General features: G+C 36.9%; 1 protein-coding gene across 7 annotated transcripts in view; it reads left to right on the top strand.

Annotated features, from left to right (window-relative positions):
* The window catches only part of ATRX (ATRX chromatin remodeler), a 323,761-nt gene that overhangs the window by 168,443 nt on the left and 135,940 nt on the right, over positions 1-19,378 (top strand). For all 7 annotated transcript variants that reach the window (XM_036902729.2, XM_036902727.2, XM_036902726.2 and 4 more), the window contains 2 exons: positions 6,031-6,206; positions 7,537-7,654. In XM_036902729.2, the coding sequence (XP_036758624.2) occupies positions 6,031-6,206; positions 7,537-7,654 (294 nt within the window). The remainder of the gene's footprint in view (positions 1-6,030; positions 6,207-7,536; positions 7,655-19,378) is intronic.

The following is a 19,378-nucleotide window of genomic DNA, read 5'->3' as shown; positions in this document are numbered from 1 at the left end:
ATCAGTTCTAGTAGTTTTGGAGTAGAGTCTTTAGGGTTTTTTATGTACCATATCATGTCATCTGCAAATAGTGACAGTTTGACTTCTTCCTTACCAATGTGGATGCCTTTTATTTCTTTGTTTTGTCTGTTTGCCGTGGACAGGACCTCCAGAACCATGTTGAATAACAGTAGGGAGAGTGGGCATCCCTGTCGTGTTCCCAGTATTAGAGGAAAAGCTTTCAGCTTCTTGCTGTTAAGTATGATGTTGGCTGTGGGTTTATCATATATGGCCTTTATTATGTTGAGGTACTTGCCCTCTATACGTGTTTTGTTGAGAGTTTTTATCATGAATGGATGAATTTTGTCAAATGGTTTTTTAGTGTCTATGGAGGTGATCATGTGGTTTTGTCCTTTTTGTTGATGTGGTGTATGATGTTGATAGATTTTCAATTGTTGTAGCATCGTTGCATCCCTGAGGTGAATCCCACTTCATCATGGTGTATTATCCTCTTGATTTTTATGAATAAGGTTTGCTAATGTTTTGTTGATTATTTTTGCATCTATGTTCATCAGGGATATTGGTGTGTAATCTTTTTTGGTGGGGTCTTTGCCTGGTTTTGTTATTAGAGTGATGCTGGCTTCATAGAATGAGTTTGGAAGTATTCCCTCCTCTTCTATTTTTTGGAAAACTTTAGTAGGGATAATTGGTATTATATCTTTTCTGTGTGTGATAAAATTCCAAAGTAAGTCCATCTGGCATGGGGTTGTGCTCTTGGGTAGTTTTTTGATTACCACTTCAATTTCATTGCTAGTAATTTGTCTGTTTAGATTTTCTCTTTCTTCCTGGGTCAGTCTTGGAAAGTTGTATTTTTCTAGCAAGTTGTCAATTCCTTCTAGGTTTTCCAGCTTGTTAGCATATAGATTTTCATAGTATTCTCTTATGATTCTCTGTATTTCTACGGGGTCTGTCATGATATTTCCTTTCTCATTTCTGATTCTGTTGGTGTGTGTAGATTCTCTTTTTCTCTTAATAAGTCTGACTAGGGGCTTATCTATTTTGTTTATTTTCTCAAATAACCACCTCTTGGTTTCATTGATTTTTTTTTTCTATTCTTCTCAATTTTATTTATTTCTTCTGTGATCTTTATTATGTCCTTCCTTCTGCTGACTTTGGTCCTCATTTGTTCTAATTTTTCCAATTTCCTTAATTGTGACTTTAGACTATTCATTTGGATTTGTTCTTCCATCTTTAAGTAGGCCTGGATTGCTACATACTTTCCTCTTAGAACTACTTTTGCTGCGTCCCACAGAAGTTGGGGCTTTTTGCTGTTGTTGTCATTTGTTTCCATATATTGCTTGATCTCTGTTTTAATTTCTTCCTTGATCTTTTGTTTATTTAGGAGCATGTTGTTAAGCCTCCATGTGTTTATGAGCCTTTTTATTTTGCACAATTTATTTCTAGTTTTATACCTTTGTGGTCTGAGAAGCTGGTTGGTGGAATTTCAATCATTTTGAATTTACTGAGGCTCTTTTTGTGGACTAGTTTGTCCTCTATTCTGGAAAATGTTCCATATGCACTTGAGCAGAATGTTTTTCCTGCTACTTTGGGGTGTAGAGTTCTGTAGATGTCTGTTAGGTTCATCTGTTGTAATGTGTTGTTCAGTGCCTCTGTGTCGTTACTTACTTTCTGTGTGGTGGATCTGTTCTTTGGAGTGAGTGTTGTGTTAAAGTCTCCTAAAATGAATGCATTGCATTCTCTTTCCTCCTTTAATTCTGTTTGTATTTGTTTCACATATGTTGGTGCTCCTATATTGGGTGCATATATATTTATAGTAGTTATACCCACTTGTTGGACTGACCCCTTTATGATTATGTAATGTCCTTTTTTATCTCCTGTTACTTTGTTTGCTTTGAGGTCTATTTTGTCTCATACCAGTACTGCCACACCTGCTTTCTTTTCCCCTATTGATTGCCTGAAATTTCTTTTTCCATCCCTTGACTTTTAGTCTCTGTATGTCTATGGGTTTGAGGTGAGTCTTTTGTAAGCCACATATAGATGGGTCTTGCTTTTTTTCCATTCTGGTACTCTGTGTCTTTTGATTGGTGCATTCAGTCCATTTACATTTAGGGTGATTATTGAAAGATATGTACTTATTGCCATTGCAGGCTTTATATTTGTGTTTCCCAAAGGTTCAAGAGTAGCTTCTTTACTATCTAACTGTCCAACCGAACTTGCTTATTAAGCAATTATAAACCCAGTCTGATGATTCTTTATTTCTCTCCATTCTCATTCCTCGTCCTCCATTCTTTATGTTAGGTGTTTTATTCTGTACACTTCTGTGTTTTGTTTGACTGCTTTTGTGGGTAGTTGAATTTATTTTTTGCCTTTAGTTAGTATTTGGATGGTCTGCTTTCTTTGCTGTGGTTTTATTTTCTTTGGTAACATCTATTTAGCCTTAGGAATGCTTCCATCTAGAGCAGTCCCTTTAAAATATCCTGTAGAGGTGGTTTGTGGGAGGCAAATTCCCTTAACTTTTTCTTCTCTGGGAATTGTTTAATCCCGCCTTCATCTTTAAATGATAATTGTGCTGGATACAGTATTCTTGGTTCTATGCCCTTCTGTTTTATTACATTAAATATATCATGCCTTTCTCTTCTCGCCTGTAATGTTTCTGTTGGAAAGTCTGATGTGTCTTCCTTTGTAGGTGACCTTTTTAGTGTCTCTGGCTGCCTTTTATACTCTCTCTTTTCCTTGATCTTTGCCATTTTAATGATTATGTGTCCTGGTGTTGTCTTCCTTGGGTACCTTGTGTTGGGAGTTCTGCGGGCTTCCATGGTCTAGGAGACTATTTCCTTCCCCATTTTCAGGAAGTTTTCAGCAATTGTTTCTTCACAGACACTTTCTATCCCTTTTTCTCTCTATTCTACTTCTGGTACCCCTATAATGGAAATATTACTCTGTTTGGCTTGGTCACACAGTTTTCTTAATATTCTTTCATTCCTGGAGATCCTTTTATCTCTCTCTGCCTCAGCTTCTCTGTGTTCCTGTTCTCTGATCTCTATTCCATTAATGGCCTGTTACACTTCATCCATTCTATTCTTAAGTCCTTCCAGAGATTGTTTTACTTCTGTATTCACCCTACTAACTTGATCCTTTAGCTCTTGCCTATTTCACTGCAGGTCCATCAGCATTGTTGTGACATTTGTATTGAATTATTTTTCTGGAAGATTGGTTAAATCTATCCTCCCTGGGTCCCACTCCAGGATTGTCTGTGTAATTCTGGACTGGATCAAATTATTCTGCCTTTTCATGGCGATAGAGGTAGTTGTAGGCTGTTGGCACATCTGTCAGCTGGAAGAACAACGCCCCGCACACGGGAAGCAGCTTTCGGTTTTCTGTCCTGAGTTGCCGTGGGTGGGGCAGCCGTCCGGGCAGCCCAGAGCCCTGTGGGGAGAGGCAGGCGTGCCGCGTGTGCTCTTCTACAAGAGCGGCGACCCTTGGCGCCCTGTCTTGACTTTCTCTGTGTTGCATTTCCGCGTGCCGGCAGGTATTTCTGAGTCTCGTCCGGGCGGCTGCAGATTAGCCTCTGGGCGGCTGCTGTGGGCATGGTCCCTCCCAGCCTGCTCCACTTGTATGGCAGGGCTGCTGTAGAGAGGGAATGGATGGGAGGCAGTTTATCACCATGAGGGCCTTCAGATCTGCACTGTCACCCAGGGTGTTAGGGTCCCTGGAGTTCCCTGGGATTCCCAGCTGCTGGGCTGAGTGTGCCTGGATGCTTCTGTCCAGCTGTGAGGCCCCTGTCTCTTTAAGACTTTCAAAAAGCACTTGCTTTTCTTTTGTCCCAGGGGCTCTGGCTGCCAGGACCCTCACGCAGATTCTACTGTTCTGTTTTCCTAATATCCAGCACACCATGCAATGTGTGTCTGCGCTCCCGGTGCGGATGACTGGGGCTGGGTATATAGGAGTCCTGGGCTCCCACTCCCTTCCCGCTCTGACTCCTCTCCTCCCACTGGGCGGCTGGGGTCGTGGGAGCTCTCTGGTTCCTCTGGGCCATGGCTAGTATATTATACCCTTTGTCAGGTGCTGAGTTCTGGCAGATGTAGATGTAGCCTGGGTGTTGTACTGTATCTTTTGGTCTCTCTTTTAGGATTAGTTGTATTTGTTGTATTTTCCAAACTATATATGATTTTGGGAGGAGATTTCTGCTGCCCTACTCATGCTGCCATCTTGGCTCCTCTCATGGCAACCCTTTTTAATGGCTGTGTGAAATCGAAAAAAATTCTGGAGCAACTGTAAACAAATGCCAAATTATTGATGGTTACTGTTGTTGCTTCAAATACATACAAAATTAATGTGTAAGAAAGCCCATTCTTTCATGTTAATTACTTGAGGTTGGGGAGGGAAAAGGGGAACCTTTTCTTAAAATGAAAATAATTGCTGCTATTTTAAATTTCTTGATCATTGAATGTGAGGCCCTTCTAACGCGATTTGAGAATCTGTACAAGTATATGCAGAGTTACTTTCCTGTTTTCATATTTTTGGTTTGTTTTTGGAAAAAAATGGTAGGTGTCTAATTACTGTTTTGTTCATTGTTATATCATAGTAAAAGTTTTGAAACCACCATTGCATATTTGCTTCTGATGTGTCCCTTTGTGAAATTGGCACTTTGAGGCCAATGGAGAAATGCAGTGTTCACATACCCTTTCTTCCCCTTCCCTCAGAAGAAGTGTATTTGTCAGCAAGTCCTGAGTTCAAACTGCTGCCGTTTTTAAACCCACAAAATGCTTATTCAGTTCAAAGTTAATGCAAAAGTTCCAAAACTTGGTTTCTGATACTTGTAAATTTTTTCCTTAGTAGATACGAGTGTATAACCATTAATGTCATTAGGATTATATTGTTTCAAAAACAGAAGGTGGAAGAACCATAATCCAGCATCTTTTATTACATTGTAGACTGCTGAAATCTTTTGGAAGGGTTGGGATATGCTGTTGGAAAAGTACTTTGGAAAATAAACAGTTAACATAACTCATGGCTTATTAAAAGAAAAAATTTTAAAAGAAGAGCATCAGGTGTCATAATTATAACTTTGAAAGTATAAATGTATATGTGACTATTCAGGAAATATTGTAACCAGATGTATGCAGTTTGGGGTAAGCAGCTGATAGGTAAATGAAAAGAAATGCCAAGTGTGAATGAATGTTTTAGGAAGGTCAAAATGGGTGGAGAGCTGTATCGAATCCATGTCAGGATAGGGTTTGCTGTGGCTGAGGACAGATAATGTGAATCCCAGGAAGTAACTTGTGAATTCCGCTCCTTTTTATATGTGTGTGATAATACTAAAGAGAGAACAAGAATTTTCAGCAAATAACAAACCAAAATTTGCCACTATAGTCCCATTGAATAGTTTTAATTACCTTTATCTTTTTATATATTTTATTTCATTTAGTGTATTTATAGTAACTCAGATATTTTTTAATTTATTATTTGTAATACTTGTTACTATAACCTGTATTTTATCCTTATTTTCATTTGTTTCAGTTTCCCCCTGTTCTGTTACCCCATTGATAGAAGTGCTATTTCACATTGTGGTCCTATATAGTATAGAGTGTTAAATATTAAGAACTTCTGGAACTACATCAGTTACTATAAATGTGATATAGCAGTTTATTACCTGACTTTATTTTTCACAAGGTATCTTTGGTGACCATTAAAATCATGGTCAGAATTAGGAGAACACTTGTTTTTTACTTCATATCTATTGAAAGCCATAGTGAGTTAGAATAAAATGTTCTTAGCTGTTTTATTTAAATGTTCACGTCAAGAATTTAGGGGTAGTTTTTCATTTGAATTTCTCATCTGGTTTAGATAATACAGTTTTTACCAGACTTGTTGCCAGTGTTTAGTTTGCACTTAGTTTGGTGTTCTTTCTTTGTAGGTTAATTCTAATGCTTCCATGGTATTCATTTTGACATGAGCATTTTATTAGAGAATAATTCTGAGTCATTTTTTTAGTCATTAATGTTAATGAACTAATGTTTTCTCTCTTAGATCATTGCATGGTTAACTTTATCAAGGAAAATTTGCTTGGATCCATTAAGGAGTTCAGAAATCGATTTATAAATCCAATTCAAAATGGTCAGTGTGCAGATTCTACCATGGTAGATGTCAGAGTGATGAAAAAACGTGCTCACATTCTCTATGAGATGTTAGCTGGATGTGTACAGGTACGGATAACATTGCACAGTAGTAAAATATTGTTACTTCATCATATTGCAACCCCAGAATGTTTTCTGAATATAAACTTACTTGTTTTTTCTCTCCCCTTTTTTCAGTATATAATTTTACAATTAAATATCCTTGCATTGTCCTCAAGTTTATACAACGTTAAACTTGAAAAGGGAAGTCCCATTGAGAATTTTAGAACATAATTGGTTAATTCATTTGCCAAGTCTATAGCTTCATTTTTTAATATGTTTATGTTTAGATTCCTCATGTATGATAGGGAGTATGTATAAGAAACACAGGTATTATGACTATGAAATTTCTGTGCTCATACTAATTCTATAGAATTCTAAACCTTATTTGAAATGGTGGTAGGAAAGGCAATTATGAATTATGAGAGGAGTCATTTTTAATGTAATCTTGAAGAAAACATTTTATTTCAAGTACATGCAGTAACTCAAATTGGGCTGATAGTGTTTACATACAGATCTTCAATAATCTCTATTAATGAGTAGAGAAGTATATAGAGGCTGGGCAAGCAGTTAATAGATATCAAGATCTGTACTTTTTCTGTAGACACTAGATATTAATGGTATCCACAAAGATGTAACAAATGAGGTTATCCTTCTGGCTGGATATGCTGCCATCATATAAGGCAGAGTCATCCTATTTGTTTAGGTTGGCAACAGGTATTAGTACTCTTTTTCTGCATTGCTGCTGCTAATTAGGAACATTTTTCTGGTTTAGGTGGTCATCTGTATCTAGCACGTTAGTGTTCTTTCTTTCCCATAATTAAATTATTTCAAGTGTGCTTATACATGGCTTGCTTTCTCAGTTGGTCAAACATTCCCTCTGAAATCATGTTATCCTCTGGCATATCAGCACATCTTACCCAAAGGACAACCCATACTGCATCAAACTTTGATTCATAAGTTTTACTATATGATTAAAGCTAGTCTTTTTGATAACACTACTACATCCCCTCCCCACCTGATTTTCTTTTTTTTTTCCTATATAGAGGAGACTATGAAAACCTAAATTGCTCACTTGGTAATATGACTGCTTCAATTTAAAACCTGCCTGGTGTGTTGCAGTATCTTTTTACCAGTGCATCATATAGTGTGGTTATATGAAATACATTAACTGCAATCATGTGGGGATCATTGTGTGATTAAAGAGGGTAAATATGTTCAACAAAATGTTTTCTTACATGATTGGTCCCTATATACTTATGTGTATCTTTAGTTGCAAGCACTGCTAATTCTTAGAGCAGTTAATTCCTGTCATATATTTTGGTTGACTAATTTTCATTTTCTTTCTTGTTATTTACAGAGGAAGGATTATACAGCATTAACAAAGTTCTTGCCTCCAAAACATGAATATGTGTTAGCTGTGAGAATGACTCCTATTCAGTGCAAGCTCTATCAGTACTATTTAGATCACTTAACAGGTAACAGATACACTAAGTTTATTGTTTTTATCTTATTTCTAAAGACATTCTTTTTCTGAAGATTGCTGTCTTGGTAGTTTTACAATGTTAGTTGTTTTTCAATTTTGCACTTGAATAAAGTAGGTTATGCACAGAATATTTCTAAAATCTAATGTTAAAATAAAATTAAGGAATGAACTGGTGAAAAAACATACATAACATATAAAACAATGCTCTTAATTTGTAAAGAGCTTTTATTTCAGAAAAATTATAAATTGAATAAATCCCTAAAAGAAGATACATAAAAATCCAGTGTATTTTTAACAGCCATTCAACTACATTAATAATAAAAGGCAGGTAAATAAATCCATTAAATCCATTTCTCAGTTATCAAATTGTCATAGTTTGTAGGAAAATAAAAGGCAAAATACAGGCAGGTCATATATATCATGCTCTGAACATTACAATAAAAATACACACAAATGCCTAAGTTACACCAAAATGTTAACATAGGTTGTTTTCTGGGTGGTTTCATTATGGGGAACTTTTAGTTTATTTCCTCCTCTTTCTATGTGCTTTTAAAAAATGCAGTGACTAGGCATTGTTTTATTAATGAATGTGTGTGTGTTTGTGTGTCTGTCACTGTATACCCAAGGGTGTCACTGTTCACAGAGAAAAATCTAGTGTATGGTCTAGAGTGATATTTCTTGTTGGTCAGTTTATTCTGGTAGCTTTTCCCAATTGATGTACCAGTATTATTTAGGGGTTAAAGGTTAAAAGGTACCCTTTACTCGTGTATATAAAAATTGATCAAAAAATAATGGAGTGTGGAAGTGTGTTCACACATACTAAAACGATAGTTCATATATTAGTAAAGTGATATTGTTAATTGCCTACGTTTTAGAGAGTACAGTGACCCTCAAAAATTGTTCTGTTTGGGGGAAAACAAGATTTGCATGGTAGTACTTTACAGAAGTGCTTTTTTGCTATATTACAGAAACAGAATTTTCTTATTTTTTAGTGAGGCTCACATTTTCATTTGTATATCAATCAGAAGCTGTTAGATTTATTATCCCATTCTGTTCTGAATGACAAAAATAGGGACATAATTAAGTAACCAAATAATAGTAATCTCAATGAGGTAGATACTATGCAGTTTAAGGATGAGGGGAATGTCTAGACCTATCTTTCATTAATCTCTTCAGTAATAAAAGGTACTAAATTTTGTCATTTAATTTAATGCTTTTTCCATTTAAAATTTTGTTTTAAATTAGAGGAAGTGCTAGCTACAGTGTTTTCAAATACTAGAGAATCTGTTTTGTTTGATAACCAATAGCAAAATGTTAATAGCTCAGTACACTTAAAATCTGCTGTTTTGAGAGCAATGCAGTATTTAAGAATTGAGGGGGCCTCATTCTTTCTGACTTTAATTGGTAGCAATAAATATCTAAAATACTAATTGCCAAAGATTCTAAACTCTGAAAGTTATGATAAATTATCATTTGGTGCCATGAATATTTCAAGTCATGAAAACATCTAAATGTGACATTTTATTTTCCTTAAAGCAGAAAGAATAACCTGAGTTAGTAGTCCCTTTAAAAAGACTTCCTTAAAAGGCCAAATGGCCTATACTAAAGGCTACTTACTCTTGATTCTCAGTAAAAACCATCAGAGTATTTCTCCCAAAATGTCACGAACCTATCTCATTTGCATTTAAAACATTTTGTATTTTATCTTTTATATATTCCAAAAATTATTTCATTTCTATATTTGACTCTTTTTGGATTACACTTGGTTTTAAGAAGTTCACTTAAATTTTTATTTTAATATTAGCCAGTTTGATGTTAATTTGAGTAGTGACAACAATATACTTAATATTTGCAGAATTAAAGGCATAAGAGATTGACTGTAATGAATTGCCAGGAAATAAAAAATCCTCTTAATTTTCCCTTATTCCCCTTTTTTAAGTATAATCCTGCAGTCTTCCTTTTATTGTCAGGTATCAGAAGTTTATATTTATAGGTAAGTCTCTGCTTTCAGTAATCACTTTAGGTTTTCAAGTGTGAATATTTAACTTTTTAATAAGTAAACATTAACCTGATATTAAGCTTAAATCATTAAAATCCATACACTGTCATAAGGCATGCAAAAATGGAGCATGTGAAAAGACAACCCACAGAATGGGGGAAAATATTTGCAAGTCACATATCTAACAAGGGGTTAATATCCAAATAAAAGAAGTCCTACAACTCAACAACAATACAAATCAAACAACTGAATTAAAAAATGGACAATGGACTTCCACAGACGTATCTCCAAAGAAGATATACAAATGAACAATAAGCACATAAAAAGGTACCCTATATCATCACTAGTTATTAGGGAAATGCAAATCAAAATCATGAAATACCACTTTACATGCTGTAGCATGGCAATTGTCAATAAGTAAATAAGTACATAAATAAACACATAAATAGATAAAGTAAATAATAAATAGATAAAAATAACTAATGAATGAATAAATAGAAAATTTAAAAAAAACAGCCAAACAAACAAGTGTTGGCAAACGTGGAGAAATTAGAACCCAGGTGCATTGCTTGTAGAAAGTAGTAAAATGACACAGCTGTAGAGAAAGTAGTGTGGTAGTTCCTCAGAGTTAAACAGAATTACCACATGGTCTAGCAGTTCCACCTCTAGGTATATAACTAAAATAATTGAAAACAGGAACTCAGGTACTTAGATATTCATGTTTATATAGCTGCATTATTCATAAGAGGCAAAAAGGTGGAAGGAACCCAAGTGTCCATTAACAGATGACTAAATAAATAAAATGTAATATATACATACAATGGAATATTATTCAGTCTTAGAAAGGAAATTCTGACACTGGTTACAGTATGAATGGATGCTAAAGATACTCATGCTGAGTGTCATAAGCCATACAAAAAAGGACAAATACTGTATTATTCTACTTAGAGATACCTAGACTAGGCAGATTCATAGAGGCAAAAAGTAGAAAGGTGTAGTACAGGGTGATTGGATGCAGAGTTATTTTTAATGGGTACAGAGTTTCTATTTAAAGTGATGAAAAAGTTCTATAAATGGAGAGTGGTGATGGTTGCACTACATTGTGATTATAGTTAATCCAACTAAATTGTACTCTTATAAATGGAAAAGAGTAACATGCTTGTTTCTAAAAACACAGGTCCAGGTGCCATACTTTAGAGATTGAATCAGTGGGTCTGGAGTAGAACTCAGGCATCTGCATTTTTTTAAGCCTTACAGGTTATTCTGATATACCCCTAAGTATAAAAGAAGTATGTGCTTCTTTTATTTATTTCTTTCTTTATTCATTCATTCCTTCATTCATTCATTTATATTAATTGTTGTTTTTAAATTTTTTATTAAGGTATTACTGATACACACTCTTATGAAGGTTACACATGAAAAAACAATGTGGTTACTACATTTACCCATATTATCAAGTCTCCACACATATCCCAGTGCAGTTACTGTCCATAAGTGCAGTAAGTTGCCACAGATGCACGATTTGCCTTCTCTGTGCTACACGGTTTTCCCCGGGATCTCCCACACCATGTGTACTAAGCATAATACCCCTCAATCCTCTTCTCCTTCCCTCCTCACCCACCCTCCCACATCCCTCCCTTTTGGTAACCACTAGTTCTTTCATGGAGTCTCTGAGTCTGCTGCTATTTTGTTCCTTCAGTTTTGTTTCTTTGTTATACTCCACAAATGAGGGAAATCATTTGGCAGTTGTCTTTCTCCGCCTGGCTTATTTCACTGAGCATAATGTCCTACAGCTCCATCCATGTTGTTGTAAATGATAGGATTTGTTTCTTTCTTATGGCTGAATAGTATTCCATTGTGTATATGTACCACCTCTTCTTCATCTGTTCATCTACTGATGGACACTTAGGTTGGTTCCATATCTTGGCTATTGTAAAAAGTGCTGCAATAAACATAGGGGTGCATATGTCTTTTTGAATCTGAGAAGTTGTATTCTTTGGGTAAATTCCAAGGACTGGGATTCCCGGGTCAAATGGTATTTCTCTTTTTAGTTTTTTGAGGAACCTCCATATTGCTTTCCACAATGGTTGAACTAGCTTATATTCCCACTTGCAGTGTAGGAGGGTTCCCCTTTCTCCACATCCCAGCCAGCATTTGTTGCTCTTATTCTTTCTGGTGGTGGCGATCCTTACTAGTGTGAGGTGATATCTCATTGTGGTTTTAATTTGCATTTCCCTGATGATTAGTGATGTGGAGCGTCTTTTCATGTGTCTGTTGGCCATCTGAATTTCTTCTTTGGAGAGCTGTCCCTTCGTATCCTCTGCCCATTTGTTAATCGGGTTATGTGCTTTGGGTGTTGCGATGTGTGAGTTCTTTATATATTTTGGATGTTAACACCTTGTCAGATATGTCATTTACAAATATATTCTCCCATACCATAGGGTGCCTTTTTGTTCTGTTAATGGTGTCCTTTGCAGTGCAGAAACTTTTTAGTTTCATGTAGTCCCATGAGCTCATTTTCGGTTTTGTTTCCCTTGCTCGACAAGATGGCGTTCAGGAAGAAGTTGCTCAAGCTTATCTTCAGGAGATTTTTGCCTATGTTGTCTTCTAAGAGTTTTATGGTTTCATGACTTACATTCAGGTCTTTGATCCATTTCAAGTTTACTTTTGTGTATGGGATTAAACAATAATCCAGTTTCATTCTCTTGAATGTAGCTGTCCAGTTTTGCCAACACCAGCTGTTGAAGAGGCTGTCATTTCCCCATTGTATGTCCATGGCTCCTTTATTGTATATTAATTGACCACACATGGTTGGGTTTATATCAGGGCTCTCTAGTCTGTTCCATTGGTCTGTGGGTCTTTTCTTTTGCCATTACCAAATTGTCTTGATTACTGTGGCTTTGTAGAAGAGCTTGAAGTTGGAGAGCATAATCCCTACACTTTATTCTTCCTTCTCAGGATTGCTTTGGCTATTCAGGGTCTTTTGTGGTTCCATATGAATATTAGAATGATTTTCTTTAGTTTGTTGAAGAATGCTGTTGGTATTTTGATAGGAGTTGCATTGAATCTGTAGATTGCTTTAGGCAGGATTTCCATTTTGACAATATTAATTCTTCCTAACCATGAGCATGGAATGTGTTTCCATTTATTGGTATCTTCTTTAATTTCTCTCATGACTGTCTTGTAGTTCTCAGGGTATAGGTTTTTCACTTCCTTGGTTAAATTTATTCCTAGGTATTTTATTCTTTTTGATGGAATTGTGAATGGAATTGTTTTCCTGATTTCTCTTTCTGCTAGTTCATTGTTAGTGTATAGGAATGCAACAGATTTCTATGCATTAATTTTGTATCCTGCAACATTGCTGAATTCAGATATTAGTTCTGTTAGTTTTGGAGTGGAATATTTAGGATTTTTTATATACAATATGATGTCATCTGCAAATAGTGACAGTTTGACTTTTTCTTTACCAATCTGGATGCCTTTTATTTCTTTGTTTTGCCTGATTGCCATGGCTAGTACCTCTGGTACTACGTTGAATAACAGTGGGAAGAGTGGGCATCCTTGTCTTGTTCCTGATCTTAGAGGAAAAGCTTTCAGCTTCTCACTGTTAAGTATGATTTTCGCTCTGGGTTTGTCATATATGACCTTTATTGTGTTGAGGTACTTGCCCTCTATACCCACTTTGTTGAGAGTTTTTATCATGAATGGATGTTGAATTTTGTCGAATGCTTTTTCAGTGTCTATGGAAATGATCATGTGGATTTTGTCCTTCTTTTTGTTGATGTGGTGGATGATGTTGATGGATTTTTGAATGTTGTACCATCCTTGCATCCCTGGGATGAATCCCACTTGGTCATGGTGTATGATCCTCTTGATGTATTTTTTAATTCGGTTTGCTAATATTTTGTTGAGTATTTTTGCATCTATGTTCATCAGGGATATTGGTCTGTAGTTTTCTTTTTTGGTGGGTTCTTTGCCTGGTTTTGGTATTAGGGTGATGTTGGCTTCATAGAAAGAGTTTGAGAGTATTCCCTCCTCTTCTGTTTTTTGGAAAACTTTAAGGAGAATGGGTATTATATCTTCTCTGTATGTCTGATAAAATTCTGAGGTAAATCCATCTTGCCCAGGGGTTTTGTTCTTGGGTAGTTGTTTGATTACCGAATCAATTTCTTTGCTCATAATTGGTTTGTTTAGATTTTGTGTTTCTTCCTTGGTCTGTCTTGGAAGGTTATATTTGTATTTTTCTAAGAAGTTGTCCATTTCTTCTAGGTTTTCCAGCTTGTTAGCATATAGGTTTTCATGGGTGCATAGATATTTATAATGGTTGTATATTCTTGTTGCACTCATCCCTTTATCATTATGTAATGTCCTTTGTCTCTTATGATCTTTGTTTTGTAATCTATTTTGTCTGTAAGGTTTCTGTTGAGAAGTCTCATGATAGCCTGATGGGTTTTCCTTTGTAGGTGACCTTTTTTGTCTCTCTGGATGCCTTTAATGCACTGTCCTTGTCTTTGACCTTTGACATTTTAATTATTATATGTCTTGGTGTTGTCCTCCTTGGGTCCCTTGTGTTGGGAGATCTGTGGTCTTCCATGGTCTGAGAGACTATTTCCTCCCATAGTTTGGGGAAGTTTTCAACAGTTGTTTCTTCAAAGACAGTTTCTATCCCTTTTTATCTCTCTTCTTCTTCTAGTACACCTATAATGCGAATATTGTTCCATTTGAATTGGTCACACTGTTCTCTTAATATTCCTTTATTCGTGGAGATCCTTTGATCTCTCTCTGCCTCAGCTTCTCTATATTCCTGTTCTCTGATTTCTATTCCATTAACGGTCTCTTGCACCTCATTCAGTCCACTCTTAAGTTCTTCCAGAGATTGTTTTATTTCTGTATTCTCCTTCCTTACTTGATTCTTTAGCTCCCCCTATTTCTCTGCAGGTCCATCAGCATGGTTATGACCTTTATTTTGAATTCTTTTTCAGGAAGATTGGTTATATCTGTTTCCCCGGGCCCTCTCTCAGGGGTTTTCTGGGTAATTCTCGACTGGACCAAATTCTTCTGCCTTTTCATGGCGATAGAGGTAGTCTTAGGCAGGTGGCACGTGTGTCAGCTGGGAGAACAGTATCCCTTCTTGCTTGATGGTCACTCTTCCCCTTTCTGCTGCCTGTATCGGTCGCCCTCATACCGGGAGCAGCTTCTCGGTTAATACCCTGAGCCGCCATGGGCTGGGCAGTCCAGAGCCCTGCGGGGAGAGGAAGGTGCACCGGGTGTGCTCTCCTGCATGAATGGTGCCCCTTTGCTACCTGCCCCATATTCCTCTACCTGCACTGAGTTGCTGCGTGCCAGTGGCAGTCACCGTGTCTGGTCCAGGTAGCTGTGCACTGGGAGACGACTCTGGGCAGCTGCTGTGGGCACGGCCACTGTCAGTCTGCTCAGTCACATTGGCTGGGCTGCACCGGAGGTGGAATGAATGGCAGTCTGTTTATATCTGTGAGGGTTGTCAGAGGTGCACTGCCTCCCAGGAGGCTGGGGCATCTGATGTTCCTCAGAACAGAGTGTGTCGGGACAATTCCTTCCAGCTGTGAAGCCCCTGTCCCTTTAAGACTTTCAAAAAGCACTCGGTTTTCTTTGGTCCCAGGGGAGCCGGCTGCGGTGACTCACTCGCAGATTTTACTTTTCCGTTTCCGTAAAATCCAGCACACCATGCAATGTGTGTCTGCACTCCCTGTGTGGTTTACTAGGGCTGGTTATTTAGCAGTCCTGCTCTTCCCCTCCCTCCCCTCTCCCGCTCCTTTCCTCCTTCTGGTGAGCTGGGATAAGGGGAGCGCTCGGGTCCCACTGGGCTGCGGCTTGTATCTTACCCCCTTCATGACATGCCAAGTTCTCGCAGATGTAGATGTATCCTGGCTGTTGTACTGTATCCTCTGATATCTTTTAGGAATAGTTGTATTTGTTGCATTTTCAAAAATATATATAGTTTTGGGAGGAGATTTCCGCTGACCTACTCACGCTGCCATCTTCGCTCCTTTCTAGAAGTCTATTTTGTCTGATACAAGTACTGCAACACCTGCTTTTTTGTCCCTTTTGTGTGTAGGAAATATCTTTTTCCATCCCTTCACTTTTAGTCTGTATATGTCTATGAGTTTGAGGTGAGTCTCTTGTAAGCCGCATATAGGAGGGTCTTTTTTTTTTATCCATTCAGTGACTCTGTGTCTTTTGATTGGTGCGTTCAGTCCATTTACATTTTGGGTGATTATCGGTATATATGTATTTATTGTCATTTAGGCTTTGAATTTGTGGTCACCAAAGGTTCAAGGGTAGCTTCCTTACTATCTAACCATCTAACTTTAGTTCACTTATTACGCTGTCGTAAACACAGTCTGATTATTTATTTCTCTCCCTTCTTTTCTTCCTCCTCTACTCTTTGTATTTTAAGTGTTTTATTCTGTAGTCTTGGGTTTCCCTTGACTCATTTTGTGGATAGCTTATTTTATTTTGCTTTTAGTTAGTATTTGGTTGTTCTATTTTCTTTGCTGTGATTTTATCTGGTGACATCTATTTATCCTTAGGAGTTCTTCCTTCTTGAGCAGTCTCTTTATAATACACTATGGAGGTGGTTTATGGGAGGTAAATTCCCTCAACTTTTGCTTATCTGGGATTTGTTTAATTCCTCATTCAAATTTAAATGATAGGGTCTCAACTTTTACAATATTAGTTTTCTCTATCCATGAGCATGGGATGTGTTTCCATTTATTGGTATCTTCTTTAATTTTTCTCATGAGTCTCTTGTCATTTTCAGGGTATAGGTCTTTCACCTCCTTGGTTAGGTTTGTTCCTAATTATTTTATTCTTTTGGATGCAATTGTGAGTGGAATTGTGTTCCTGGTTTCTCTTTCTCCTAGTTCATCATTAATGTATAGGAAAGCAACAGATGTCTGCAACTTTGCTGAATTTTGTTATTAGTTCCAGTTGTTTTGGGGTGGATTCTTTAGGGTTTTTTATTTACGATATAATGTAATCTAGAAACAGTGACAATTTTACTTCTTCCTTACCAATCTGGATGCCTTTTCTTTCTTTGTGTTGTCTGATTGCTGTGGCTACGTCCTCCAGTAGTATGTTGAATAAAAGTAGGGAGAGTGGGCATCCTTGTCTTGTTCCTGATTTGAGAGTAAAATCTTCCAGCTTTTTGCTGTTAAGTATGACGTTGGCTGTGGGTTTGTCGTATATGGTCTTTATTATGTTGAGTTATTTACTGTCTATCCCCATTTTGTTGAAAGATTTTATCGTGAATGGATGTTGAATTTTGTCAAATGCTTTTTCAGCATCTATTGAGATGCTCATGTGATTTTTGTCCTTTTTATTTATGTGGTATACTGCATTGATTGATTTAAAAATATTGTGCTATCCTTCCATTCCTGGAATAAATCCTACCTGATCATGATGGATGATCTTTTTGATATATTTTTGAATTCTGTTTGCTAATATTTTGTTGAGTATTTTTGCATGTGTGTTCATCAGGGATATTGGTCTGCAATTTTCTTTTTTGGTTTTGTCTTTGCCTGGTTTTGGTATTAGAGTGATGTTGGCCTCATAGCATGAGTTTGGAAATATTCCCTCTTGTATTTTTTGGAAAACATTGAGGAGGATAGGTATTTGGTCTTCTCTGAGTGTTTGATAAAATTCAGCAGTGAAGCCATCTGCTCAGGTATTTTGTTCTTAGGTAGCTTTTATTGCCGATTCCATTTCATTGGTGATAATTGGTCTGTTCAGATTTTCTGTTTCTTCCTGAGTCAGTCTTGGAAGGTTCTATTTTTCTGAAAAGCTGGCAGTTTCTTCTAGGTTATTCAATTCATTCACATATACTTTTTTGTAGTATTTAACAATTCTTTGTATTTCTGTGGTGTATGTAGTGATTTTTGCTTTCTCATCTGTTTCTGTTTATGTGTGTGCACCTTTTTTTTCTTGTATATCTGGCTAGGGTTTTATCTATTTTGTTTATTTTTTCAAAGAACCAATTCCTGCTTTCATTGATTCTTTCTATTGTTCTTCTCCATTTTATTTATTTCTGCTCTACTCTTTATTATGTCCCTCCTTCTACTGCCTTTGGGCCTCATTTGTTCTTCTTTTTCTAGTATCATTGATTGTGAATTTAGACTGTTTATTTGGGATTGTTCTTCTTTGTTAAGGTAAGTTTGTATTTCAATATACTTCCCTCTTAGAACAGCCTTCACTGCATCCCACAGATTTGGGGTGTTCAGTTGTATTCTTTTGTCTCCTTATATTGCTTGATTTCTTTTTTTATTTGGTCATTGATCTTTGATTATTTCGGAGAATGTTGTTAAGCCTCCATGTGTTTGTGGGCTTTTTTGTTTGCACAATTTATTTCTGGTTTCATACCTTTGTGGTCTGAGAAGCTGGTTGGTACTATTCAAATCCTTCTGAATTTATTGAGACCCTTTTTGTGGTATAGTATGTTATCTATTCTTCAAAATATTCCATGTGCACCTGAGAACAATGTGTATCCTGCTGCTTTTGGGTGGAGTGCTCTGTAGATGTCTGTTAGATCCCCTGTTCTAATATATGATTCAGTGCCTCTGTCTCCTTATTTTATGTTAGATTGATCTGTCTTTTGGACTGGTGTGTTGAAGTCTCTGAAAATGAATTCATTGCATTCTATTTCCCCTTTTAACTCTGTTAGTATTTGTTTCACATACTTATGTGCTCCTGTGTTGGGTGCATCAATATATATAATGGTTATATCCTCTTGTTGGGCTGACCACTTTATCATTATGTAATGTTCTTCTTTGTCTCTTGTTGCACAGAACCAGGAGGCAGTGTCACCACTGAGGCAGAACCTGGAATGATCTGTCCCTAAATCAAGGAATTCTGGTAGCCACTGGAGGCTAAAAGAGGCAAAGAGCAAATTCTGTCTTGGAGTTCCCATGGGGAGCACACACTGTGGACACTTTGATTTTGTCTCAGTGGGAATTATTTTGGGTTTCTGATCTCCTGACCTGTGAAGGAGTACAATTCTGTTGTTATAAGATTTTGTATTTGTGGTCATTTGTTATGGCAGTCCTAGGAAACCAATTCAGGCAGTGAGTTTTCCCCAGATACTCTTCTTTTGCCTTGAACCCTGGTTTGCAGCACAATAATCATCTGAGAAGCTTCTTAGAGAGTTTAGATTTCTGTATATTACCATAGATCTAAGGAATCAGAATTTCTAGGACTGGGATCCAAGTACTTGCATGTTTAGCAGACTGTCTAGGTAGTTACGATGTGCACTAGGTTTGAAAAACATTTCATTGGGATGGTGTTTTGGTTTCGTATTGCTGCTTTAAAAAATTGCCACAAATTTATTGGCTTTGGACAGCATAGATTTGTTCTCTAAGAATTCTGTGGATCAGAGATCCCAGGTTAGTTTCACTGGGCTAAAGTTAGCAAGGCTGTATCTTTCTGGATGCTCTAGGGAGGTGAAATGTTTGCATGCCTTTTTCAGTATGTGGTGACTGCCTGTATTCTCTATCTTCTAAGTATATCACAACAATCTCTGCTCATATCATGACATCACATTCTCTGTTTCTCACTTCTAGGTCCCTCTTACAGCGTCATAGTTGTTGTGTTGGTCCCACCTGGGTGATCTAGGATGGTCTTCTTCATTTTAGAGTCCTTATCTTGATTATATGTGCAACGTCCTTTTTGCCATAAAGAATAACA

Source organism: Manis pentadactyla, chromosome X, assembly GCF_030020395.1.
Source record: "Manis pentadactyla isolate mManPen7 chromosome X, mManPen7.hap1, whole genome shotgun sequence".
In the NCBI taxonomy this organism is placed as follows: domain Eukaryota; kingdom Metazoa; phylum Chordata; class Mammalia; order Pholidota; family Manidae; genus Manis; species Manis pentadactyla.
The sequence above is the reverse complement of the archived record's forward strand: the minus strand, read 5'-3'. Positions and strand labels throughout refer to the sequence as shown.